At 47.4% G+C, this 12,492-nt stretch overlaps 1 protein-coding gene and 1 long non-coding RNA gene across 2 annotated transcripts in view; one reads left to right on the forward strand and one right to left on the reverse strand.

Moving 5' to 3' along the window:
* LOC137846970 (uncharacterized) overlaps positions 1 to 12,492 on the reverse strand; it is a 475,040-nt gene that overhangs the window by 247,073 nt on the left and 215,475 nt on the right. The gene's annotated exons all lie outside the window — the stretch shown is intronic.
* LOC137847415 (olfactory receptor 14C36-like) lies at positions 6,045 to 6,632 on the forward strand. Its single transcript, XM_068665691.1, has one exon. The coding sequence runs from the start codon at positions 6,045 to 6,047 to the stop codon at positions 6,630 to 6,632; it is 588 nt and encodes a 195-aa protein (XP_068521792.1).

Below are 12,492 nucleotides of genomic sequence, written 5' to 3' on the forward strand. Positions count from 1 at the left end.
GTTGTGATGGAAACTCATGGAGAAGATTATCTTGTGTACCATCACATAACACTTTCAGGACAACCAGTTAATGAGGCCCAGTCAGTATGGGTTTTTCAAAGCCAGGTCCTGCTTGACAAATCCGATCTCCTTCTAAGACAAGGTGATGTGCTCAGTGGACAAGGGAAAGGCTGTGGATGTGGTCTACCTAGACCTCAGCAAGGCTTTTGAAACTGTTTCCCACAGCATTCTCCCAGAGAAACTGGCTGCTCAAGGCCTCATGGATGTACAATTCATTGGGCTAAAAACGGGCTGGGTGTCCAGGTCCAAAGTGTCGTGGTGAATGGATCCAAAGGCAATTGCAGGCCAGTCACTAGTGGCGTCCCCCAGGGCCCAGTACTAGGGCCAGCTCTCTTCAATATCTTCAACACGGATCTGGACAAGGGGATCGAGTGCACCCTCAGTAAGTTGCAGGTTACGCCAAGTTCAGAGAGAGTGTTGATCTGCTCAAGAGTAGGAGGGCTCTGCAGAGGGATCTGGATAGGCTGTACCCATGGGATGAGGCCAACTGTGTGAAGTTCACAAGGCTAAGTGCTGGGTCCTGCACTTGGTGAACAACAACCCCATGTAATTCCACAGGCTGGGGGAAGAGCATGTGGAGAGCTGCCAAGCAGAAAGGGCCCTAGGGATAGTGGTAGATAGTTGGTCAAATATGAGCCAGCAGTGTTATCAGGTAGCCAAGAAGGCCAAGAGCATCCTGGCTTCTACCAGGAATACTGTGGTGAGCAGGAGTATGGAAGTGGTTGTCCCTCTCTACTCAGTCCAGGTAAGCTCACACCTCAACTACAGCATTCAGCTCTGGGACGCCGAGCAAAAGAAGGGCACAGGTCTATTCGAATGAGTTCAGAGGAGGGCCACAAGGATGATCAATGGGCTGGAGCACCTCTCCTATGAAGGCAGGCTGAGGGAGTTGGGGTTGTTCAGCCTGGAGAAGAGAAGGCTCCAGGGAGACCTTACAGTGGCCTTCCAGTGCCTAAAGGGGCCGACAGGAAAGTTGGGGAGCAGCTTTCACAGCGTCATTGCAGCATCATTGCAGCATCACCTCAGCGTCATCACAGCGTCATCACAGCATAATCGCAGCATCATCACAGCGTCTTCAAAGACTCATCACAGCATCATCACACTGTCATAACAGAATCTTTGCAACATCATCACAGCATCATCAGAGCATTATCACAGCATCATCAGAGCATCGTAGCAGCATAATTGCAGCATAATTGCAGCATCATCTCAGTATCATTACAGAATCATCACAGCTTCATCACAGTGTCATCACAGCATCATCACAGCCTTATCACAGCATCATCACAGAGTAATCACAGCATCATCACAGCTTCATCACAGCATCATTATGGCATCATTACAGCATCATCACAGCTACATCGCTGCATCATCATCCAGCCTCATCCCAGCATTCCCAGCCAGCTCCTCCTTGTGGCCTGTGATCTGATCATGTACCTTTCACCTCACTTGCCTCTTCCATTGCCATGGGACTGCTGCAGGACCTCACAGTCTCTGCCCTGCCCCACAGAGACAAACAACTGAAGTTAGGGGTAGGAGTGGGGTTGAAGTTGAGATGTGCTGTGTGCATGGTGGAGAGCTTAGGGAATTAGGTGTTCAGAGTAACATTTAGGGATTAGAGGTCACCTTCTAGGGTTAAGGGAATGGTAGGGCTTTGAGGGAAGGATTGGTGTTCTTCTCAAGATGCCTGCTCAATTTATAGGGGAAGATCAAGCTTTGGAGATTGGAGATTTGTTTAGTTCTTGACTGGGGGCTAGGGTGAAGGCTGGCGTTATAATCCTTGGTTAGGCTTAATCACCCTTTTGCTCAGCCTTCTAGTAGAAGGGTTTGACATCTGCCTTTTCTAAGTCCTCAGGAATGACTTTGATCTATTTGTCCTTTCCAAGGTCTTTGAGATAGGTCTTATGACGATGTCAGCAGCTGCACAAGCACCTCTCTCGCCCTTCTGAAACCAACTCTAAGCAACCTGAGGACTGGCCAGGGGGATGATGAAATTTTGGGAAAGGGCTTGGTTAAAATCTCTGAGGAGAGCCTTTATGAGCTTCACATGGTCAATGATGGCAGTGTCATAGATAATCATAGAAACATGGGATCATAGAATCATAGAATGGTTTGGCTTGGAGGGGACCTAAAGATCATCTTGTTTCACGCCCCCTGCCTTGGGCAGGGACACTTCACACTAGACCGGGTTCCTCAAAACTCATTCCAACCTCTCCTTGAACACTTCCAGGGATGGGACATTCACAGCTTTTCCAGGCAACCTGTTCCAGTGCCTCATCATCCTCAGAGGAAAGAATTTCTTCCATATATTTAATTTAAACCTACCCTCTTCTAGTTTAACATCATTTCTCCTTGTCCCATCACTACACCCCCAAAGACTGTCTCCCCAGCTTTCCTGTAGGTCCTCTCTAAGCACTAGTAGGTTGCTGTAAGGTTTCTCGCGTTCTGAGTAGTACCAGTTCTCTCAGCGTGCCTTCATAGCAGAAGTGCTCCAGCCCCTTGATCGCCTTTGTGGCCCTCCTCTGGACCTCTTCAGATAATTCCTTGTACTCGAACTGCTGCATTAAACCACAGAAGTCCTTTTGGCACACGGTGTGGAGCACAAAGGGTTGAGATAAGGGCAGATCTTACCACAGAGTGCTAAAGTTAAATTGTTATAAGCATTAGACCAGTTTAATAGTTGCTGATCACAAGGTTGATGTTTTGGATCTAAGGTCTGTTGGGCATGTTTTCAGAAATGTGTTGTATAGCACATTACTTGCTGCATGTGTTCCCATTGTGCTATTTATCATTTCTGGGTCTGGTTTAAAGATATTTTGCTATGTTGTGTAACACTGGCTTATGAGTCTATAAAATTACTGGTCATGTGACAAATCTGTTCTTTGTACTGAGCATTGCCATCACGTCCATTCCTCAGGAACCATCACTCAGAAAGTATTAAGAATTACACTCTTGGCCTTTTTGCTTTAGGGAGCCAATCTAGGGGGAGAAAAGGGAGGGACACTTCACTTCTTCACCTCCCCCTTCTCCTCCAGGGTAATTACACTAGCTCTACAAAGCTTAGAATATCCATGGAATGGTCCTACTGTGATGTCTCCTGAACGTGTTTCAACTGTTTTTTAAGGATAAACAACTCTTGAAGAATACCCTCCAGAGACCGCTCCAAGGCCGGAGAGTGAGGAGTGGCAGGGAGCATGGGAGGATCTGGGCAGGCACCTAGAGCATTGGGTACCTCCAGTGCTTTGAAACTTCCCCCCTGAGCACATGCAGAATCCTTAAAAACTGCAGAATTGCTTGAAAAGGAGGGGTTATCACCTTGGCAATTCCAAAGGGAATTCCAAAGGCAGCCTCAGTCAGTGTCACTCCAAGCCCTGGGACAGGCCCTGCAGCTACTCCAACACCTTTGACATGTCCCGCAGCCACTCCAGCCACTGTGACAGGCCCCAGACTAGACCAGACTCCCCAGGTCTGCTCTTGCTAGGCCAGAGCACCAACCTCTGCCAGGATCCATTGCCTCTACATGCAGGAGAAAACACAGAGTGTGAAAATCAGGCTCCTGAGAATGGAAGAGAACTACTGCCCAGAAAAGAAAGGAGGGAGAAGAATGTTGATCTATGAAACCTTGACATAAACTTCCCCACGAGAGGGTACTTCCAAGATCCAAAAGGGTACAGGTGGGGTTTCGGGATAGCTGCTTTGGAGAGAGAGGATGTTAAAGAGCTGTCTACCTTTCCTAGTCCCTGGGAGGACCCTTCCATTTGTGGACTTGATGAAGGTCAAAGAAGAGCAGGTGCAGATGGTTACCAGAATGTTCTACCAGTTGGGGACAGGCTGGACATCAGTCAGTAATGAGTAATTACACTGTGCTTAACTTGTTTTGTACATAGCAATAATAGTACTAAAAATAATTGCTATTATAATTCTTTCTCTACCATTTCAGTCCTTTCAACTGCGCTGACCTCAACTGATAAGAATTTGGGGGGGTTGGTGTGAGCTAACAGCTGTGTGGTGCTGAGCTGCCTGCCAGGTTAAAGCACATCGTGTTTGATAATCACAGTCCAACAGCGCAAATCACACTTCTAAAAATCTTGTGTTCAGAGAGGAGCAGTAGATGATCAGTTCAGTCTGCCTCAATGAGCACACCCCAGCAGAGACCCTGCTGCCTTGGGGAGCTGTCAGCCCTGAGGCCTTGGGGACACCTCGAGGGAGCCCAAGGGCACAGAGCAAGCGATGCCATGGTCGGGTGCTGTGCTGCTGAGCTGGGCCAGGCTCCTGGGCCCAAGGGGAACTCCTGGAAGGGCTGCAGAGAGACAGCTGTGCCCAGGAACAGCTCCTCTGCACAAGCCAGCAGGGCTGGGGGCTCTGACCGCAGCTGGCACACAGAGAGGAGAGAAGGAGAGAGGGCTTGGAGGCATTGAGGAGCGCAACAACAAAGGGTAGTGTGTGGCAGGACACATCTGCAGGCTCTTGACACCGTGAGGCTCTGGCAGCAGGGCACTGCAGGTGGGGTTGCCAGAGGGGTCTTCTACAGCTGGCATATCCGATGCCTGATAGCATCTGTCAGGGTTGGTCTCTCTGTTTCTGCAGTGCTTTAGATAACGGCATTATGAGGGGCAATTCAAGAGGAAGATCGAGGCTTGGCTTATGTGAAGGGTAAGGCTTTTTCTGCAGAGTGTGCTTGCAGACTCCTGCAGTGGAGGGGAAGCAGGTTTCATGGTAATTCGTTGTCAGGATTGTAGTTTATACTAGCTGATCTTTAGCAGCTACAGAAGATATGACTGTCTGTCTTTGGGACGTGTCTGAAGGCCAAAGCAGAGCACACATCATTTACAATGAGCAGGAGCTGCGTCCTCTGCAGGCAGAGCTGCAGCACAGGAGGGTCTGCTGAGAGTCCGTCTGTCCCTCCCTGGCCTTGCCTCCCCTGGCAGCAGCACACTGACATTCGGTGTGCTTGGGGGAAGGGGAGTACGGGAAAAGTGTGAGGGGTCTGGAGATGGGCACTTTGAAACTGGAGTCCTCTTGGAGTTTTCATGTACAGATTCAGGGGTTGGATTTGAATACCCTTGTGGGCCCCTTGCAAGCTGGGATAGTCTATGACTCCATGTCTCTATGAACCTACGAGTGCTAATTCTGTAGCTCAATACCAGCACAGGCCAAATGAGCCCAAGCATGGCTGTCATCTCTAAATGAAACTCGGCACCAAAGGAATCATCCTCTTTATCTGAGGATATACAAGTTTTCACTTGAAATGCCCAGTACTTATGCCTTACAAAACAGAGTGGATTGGGCAGAAAGACAGAAAATACAAAAATAAATCCCAGCAGCCCTGCTCCACAGTTGGGTGAATTGGGAGCAACAATATTGAAAAATTCTTTATTATCAGGTGATTGAATATGGGATTACCCCATCTTCCTCTTTACCTCTGGCTGTGGGACAGGACTGACTCCTTGCCCAGAGCACGGTCCTTTGCGACCCCGGACACCTTCAGGCAGCATCAAGAAGAACACAAGAAAGGGACCTGCTAAATGTCTGACTGAAATGGTTTCCAGGGCAGTTATGTGAGAAATGTAAGAACTTTATCTCAGGTATGTCTTCTTATTTATTAAAGATTTTTTCATCCTTGGCAGTAACCGATGGCCAGAACCAACATCAGCTCTGTGAGCGAGTTCCTCCTGCTGGCATTCTCAAACAAGCATGAGCTGCAGCTCCTGCACTTCGCGCTCTTCCTGGGCATCTACCTGGCTGCCCTCCTGGGCAACGGCCTCATCCTCAGTGCCGTAGCCTGCCACCACCGCCTCCACACCCCCATGTACTTCTTCCTCCTCAACCTCGCTGTCCTTGATCTGGGATCCATCTCCACCACTGTCCCCAAAGCCATGGCCAATGCCCTCTGGAACACCAGGGCCATCTCCTATCAAGGCTGTGCTGCACAGGTCTTTCTGTTTGTCTTCTTGATTGAGTCAGAATTTTATATTCTCACCATCATGGCCTATGACCGCTACGTTGCCATCTGCATGCCTCTGCACTACGGGAGCCTCCTGGGCAGCAGAGCTTGTGCCCAGATGGCAGCAGCTGCCTGGGGCAGTGGCTTTCTCAATGCTGTCCTGCACACGGCCAACACATTTTCCCTGCCCCTCTGCCAAGGCAATGCTGTGGACCAGTTCTTCTGTGAAATCCCCCACATCCTCAAGCTCTCCTGCTCAGATTCAGACTACCTAAAGGAAGTTAGACTTCTGGTGGTTAGTGCATGTTTAGCATTTGGTTGTTTTGTTTTCATTGCTCTGTCCTATGTTCAGATCTTCAGGGCAGTGCTGAGGATGCCCTCTGAGCAGGGCCAGCACAAAGCCTTTTCCACGTGCCTCCCTCACCTGGCCGTGGTCTCCCTCTTTGTCAGTACTGCCATACTTGCCTACCTGAAGCCCCCCTCCATCTCCTCCCCTTCCTTGGACCTGATGGTGTCATTCCTGTACTCAGTGGTACCTCCAGCAGTAAACCCGCTCATCTATAGCATGAGGAACCAGGAGCTGAAAGCCACACTGAAGAAACTGATTCTAGTGGTAATATTTACTTAGCAATAAATTGGCTATCTCACTTTTCTAATTTAACTGAAGTTAATCTCAGGCAATTTGTGACCTCTAGTTATAGCATTTGTCCTTGCTTCGTCTTGAAAAGATTTAATTTTCTTCCTAGTAGCTGGTAGAATGCTATGTTTTGGCATAGCATGAGGAGAGTGCTGATGACATGCTGATGTTTAATTGTTGCAGAGCAATGCTTACTCCAAGCCAAGGATGCCTCAGCTTCTTGCTCTGTCCTGCCAGCAAGAGCTGGGAGAGGACAGACCCAGGACAGGTGACCCAAAGTAGCAAAAGGGGTATTCCATACCATCTGACGTCATGCTAAACAATATATAGGAGTTGGCTAGCAGGGGTGAGAGGGCTGGACTGCTCGGGGTTAGGCTGGGCATCAGTTAGCGAGTAGTGAGCATTGTGCATCACTTGTTTTGTACACATTATTAGTAGTAGTACTATTATCATCATTATTGTTATTATTATTATTGTTATTATTATTTTCCTGTCTTAATAAACAGTCTTTATCTCCACTCACAGGCTTCACTTTCTCGTTTCTCTCCCTCCTTCCAGAGAAGGAGGTGGGAGGGTGAGCGAATAGCTCTGTGGTGTTCAGCTGCCAGCCAGGTGAAACATCACAGAGCCCTGCCATTTCTCTCATTGGCCACCTGGCGCTTGCTTCTCATTTCCTTACACCAGACTTCACTCAAGGCTGCAGCTGGATGTTACAGCCCCTTTGCAGCAGCTCCTGCCTGCTTTCCTAAGAGATGTGGCTGTACACAGGTACAGAAGGGTCTTTGTTATTTCTAACCAAAGAAAATGAAATCATGCAGCAATTTTTAAAATAATAAAATAAAATAAAATAAAATAAAATAAAATAAAATAAAATAAAATAAAATAAAATAAAATAAAATAATAAAAAACCTCTTCATCTTCTATTCCTTCTGTGAGGTTTACCTTCCCAAAAGATTGAATGTACGAGAAGTATTTTATACCGATAGATATGAAATTATGAACAATAATGTTAGCATTGATCCATACCATATTATTTCAGTGATGAAGTATGAGGTTCTTGCTAAAAGAAAAAAAAATACAGATTGCTGATAGATGGGCAAGTTGGGCTACTTCTACCTCATGCTCAAAGCAGCAACTGTGTTGGTGAGAGCAGTGTGAATGATCAAAGAGTAAGAGGAGGGAAAACCAGAACCATGGGAAGTGCATAGGTGCAGATAGCTGGAAAAGCTACATTCAGCATTGTCTGTTTAAACAAAACTTGTGGATGTGCCTGGAAGATGAGGGAGCACATCGTGACAGACTATGAGAGGACAGTGCAACTACAGATGAACACCAGTATTTCTTCTCCTGCGATGAAAATACATCCCGAAATCTCACATTTCTACATAGTAGAAACTACACTGTGTGACATTCCATGGAAGGGATTAAATCATTTGAAGTGATGAGTAGTTGCTCTATTAGTTAAGTACTAATGAAGTTACTGGGTATTGACACAGAACTTTTCTGTCTGACCATAAGCAATCAGGGAAACCACCAGAGACCCGGTTGTATTTGAAGTAGTTCCCTGGATTTGCAGCTATCAGAAAGGGCGTGCAGGAGACCAGAGCCCTTTGGGGGATTCAGTTGGAGCCAGGTGGAGTTTCACGGGTACCTCTGCTACCGGCATCACTCTTTATCCCTGCAACTACAGTCCAGTCCAGCACATAAAACCTCTTCAAAGACAACACCCATTCTTCAGTGAATTTCGGAAATTGATCTAAAGCCGAAATGGCCATTGGGAACTCAAGATACTCTCCTTTGTTCCTAGTAGACACTTGAGCATCTATTTACCATCCTGGGACATCTGCAGCAAATTCATGTTGCAAGACTCAAGAACAGGAAACTTCAAATAACTAGGATACAACCCATCAGCTTGCCGCGCTTCGGGAATCCATCCCCTTCCAACTATGGGAATGAAAGTGCAAAATGCACTGAATCATGTTTCCCCAAAAGTACGGGAGTTTCCATCACTGGAGATACAAAAGCCCATCTGGAAATGGGCCTGGGCTGCCTGGTTTAGGTGTCCATGCTTGGCTAGTGTGGGTGGCTAGATGGGCTTTGGAGGTCCCCTCCAGTCTCAGTGAACCTATCAATCTGCAGTGCCTGGCAGTGTTTCTGAGAACTTCTCTGCAGTATCTTCAAACCAGGTGGACATTGGGTGCTGATGGGGCATAGGATCTTCTGGGGATGAATGTCCCACATGGCTGCTTCCCAAGCTGGGCCTTGCCCAGGGTCAGTCCCCTGCAGGGGAGAAAATGGCCCTTCTCCTGTTGGCTTTTCATGGCCTTCCTCTCAATACATGCTCTTCTCATCCTTGAACTCTTTTACTGAATACAGAGGTCTAGGAATGCTAGAGAACAGAATAGAAAACAGAGTAGTAGGAGTGCTGAGAAGTCAAAGGTGACCTGCCACCTACAGACACAGGTGACCTCACAGTCCCTTTCCGTGACACTTTCCTGCTGCTGCCCTATGAAGTGCAGAGACAGAAGTGACCTCATAGTCACTGCCTCAGTCACATTCCTCCTGCAGAGGCAGGAGATCCTGAGGCAGAGCTGACTTCTCTCTAGCCCCCTAGGTACCTGTTTTACTCTTTCTGGGTTAGAGACTAAGCAAAGTTTTAGTGGGAGTGTGTGTTGTTCTGCTTGTGGTGTCGTGTCTGTGGTTAAGGTATGGACAAGCTGTGTGGTTTAGGGGTTTTTTAGGTCTGCCAAGGAGTCTAGGGTTAAATAGAGAATTTTCATGTTAGTGTTAAGGGAAGGCATTAGGGTAGCAAGAGAAAAATAATAATAATAAAAAAAGATTCCTTTCAGAGTATTGTAGTAGCATTTAGGTTTAGGCATTAAAATTACTGGCTCATGTAAGGTAAGGGCCATATGTGACTAGTTTAAGTCAGTGTTACCACAGCATCCACATTACATAAACCCTCCTACTTCTATGAAATCATAAGTTTCTGTTGGCCAAGCTCTTCTTCCCACCCCGAAATATCACATCTCTCTTGTCCAGGCTGCTCTTGATCTCCCCATATCTTATTGGGATCAGCCTTCTGATGACATTCACAATCGCAGAGTATCTGTCTCACCTCTGTTGGCTCCTCCATTCCTCAGACAGTACTGCCATGGTAGTTAGAAGAGAAAAGGACAAAAAGATCCTTAGGAGCATCCTGTACAATGTGCCCATCAGTTCTGCACCTCCACAGAACTGTGTTTCCTACCTACATGTTTCATTCCCAGAATGGCTTCTATGGAATCAGGGTTATTGTTTTCTTATGCATGTTTTAGTTTTGGATATGCAGAGATGGAATAAGGAAAGTTAAGGCACAGATGGAACTGATCTTCTCAACGTATTCAAGGAATAATAGGAAGGGATTCTATAGATACACTGCTCAGAAAAGAAGAGAGTGTACCCCCTCTGACGGATGAGAAGGGTGCACTGGTAATGACGGACATGGAGAAGGCTGAGGGACTCAACAACGTCTTTTCCTCAATCTTCCCTGCCAGTCAGGCTTCCCAAGTCTTTCATTTCCCTGAACCTGTAGATGGAGGCTGGGGGTGAAAAGTCCCACCTGGTGAGAGTGAAGAGCAGGTCCACGACCACCTGATGACACTAAACAGGTACATGTCTATGGGGCCTGATGACTTGCATCCCAGGGTCCTGAGGGAACTGGCTGATGTAGTTGCCAAGCCTCTCTCCATCATACTTGGTGGCAGATCATTCTACAGAAGAGAAGGCTCCAGGGTGACCTCTTTGTGGTCTTTTGGTACTTAAAGGGGACTTCTTAAAAAGATGGAGAGTGACTATTTGCTCAGTTGTATGACAGGACAAGGGAGAATGGTTTTAAAGTAAAAGTCTGGATATTTAGACTAGAGGTTAGGAGGAAACTCTTCACTCAGAGGGAGCTGAGGAACTGGAACTGCTTGCTGAGAGACCTTAGAGGTGCCCCATCCTTGGAGCTGATCAAGAGCAGGTTAGATGAGGCCCTGGGCAACCTGATCTCATGGGTGGCATCCCTGTCCATGGCCAGGGGGTTGGAACTAGATGACCTTTAATGTCCCTTCCAATAGGAGCCATTCTCTGATTCTATGGTCTCACTAGCTATACCTCAAGCATGACTCCCATCCCATCAGCCTTCCTGTGGTCTCTCACCTGACCAGAACAGAAGGTGCCTCACCATCATCTTCAATGCATTGTGCATGCTTCTGGCCTTTACAGTCCCTGTCTGTGCCACATTCCTCCTGCTGGTCTGTCAGCTCCAGAGACAGAAGTGGCCTCCCAGCCTCCTTCACAGCCATGTGCCTCCTGCATGCCCAACAGATCCTGAGGCACACCTGATCCCATTCCAACATTCCCAGCCAGCTCCTCCATGTGGCCTCTGATCTGATCACATACCTGTCACCTCACATGCCTCTTCCAATGTCATGGGACTGCTGCAGGACCTCACAGTACCTGCCCGGCCCCAAGGGGACAAACAGCTGAAGTTAGGGATAGGAGTGGGGTTGAGGATGAGATGTGCTGTGTGCATGCTGGAGGGCTTTGAGGGTTAGATGACCAGGTTAATGTTTAGGAATTAGAGGTCACCCTCCAGGGTCAAGTGAATGGCAAGGCATCGAGATGGGGATCGGTGTTTTGCTCAAGGATCCTGCTCAAGGTTTAGGATAAGGGCAACTTTTGAGGACTTCAGTTTAGGTCTGGTTTGGGGGCTAAGGCTAAGGCTGTCTTTTTATTCCTTGATTAGGCTTTATCATCCTTCTGCTTGCCTTCCTATTAGCAGATGAGTTTGACATCTGTCATTTCCAAGTTCTGAGGAATGTCTTTGATTCATCTGTCCTTTCCAAGGTCTTTGAGATAGCTCTTATGATGACATCTGCAGATCCACTTGAACCTCTCTCACCCTTCCCGTACCACCTCTAGGCAACCTGAGGGCTGACGGGGAGGATAGTGGTTTAGGAAAGGGCTTCATTAAAATCTCTGAGGAGGGCTGTATTTGGGCTTCTCACAGACAGTGATGGCAGTATCATAGAAAACGGTGACACTCGTGAGGACAGAAGAGCAGGTGGATAAGGCCTTGGCCTGCCAATACAGGACACACACACCTGAAAACTGCATGAGAGAGAAGAGGAAGATTGGATCCAAAAATCTAGATTATGAAATCAAAGACCGTGAGCACCTTGGCACTGCAGGACAGCTCCAGCAATGGGGCAAAAACACAGAAGATATCTATGACACTGGGGCCACAGAAGAATAGCTGGGAGGAGAAGAAATAACTTCTGTACATGAGAGAAATTCCCCCGGTTCAAGTACAGCTGCCTTCTGGAGCCAGACCTTCCACTACTCGAGCCTTGCAGAGAACAGGGATGGCATACAGCCCAGGGCTGACCGTAGGGCATGTTCCTGTGAGGAATGTTTTAACAATTCCAATTCGTGTCCATAAATTCGTGTCCATAAAGAATAATTCTGTTTGAATCCTGTCTGCCTCTGTTTGAATCCTGTCTGCCTCTGGGCCCTGCACTGGCAATTTAGTTCTTGAACCACAGATGCAGTGTGCCCCAGTCTCCCCCTCATTCTAGTCAGTTTATCACGTCTTCAGAAAACACTCCTTAAATTTATGAACCTGTTTGCTTTTGTTATTCCTGACTTCTAGTTCTAACAGTTACAGTTTTTTCCTGTCTTCTTCGAGATTGATTTAACACTGCTATAGATGTTATGTAGATGACTGTGAATAGCTGGGAAAGAATGTTTTAATTGCTCGTGAGTCGTCAAGCTGTTTGGGAGTTTCAGAACAACTGATAATAACTGGTGACTGCTGGTGACTGTT

Source organism: Anas acuta, chromosome W, assembly GCF_963932015.1.
Source record: "Anas acuta chromosome W, bAnaAcu1.1, whole genome shotgun sequence".
Classification (NCBI taxonomy): Eukaryota; Metazoa; Chordata; class Aves; order Anseriformes; family Anatidae; genus Anas; species Anas acuta.

Bases quoted from the DNA above. Each gene is read 5' to 3' on its own strand.
- LOC137847415 (XM_068665691.1), top strand. From the start codon at position 6,045: ATGGCCTATGACCGCTACGTTGCCATCTGCATGCCTCTGCACTACGGG.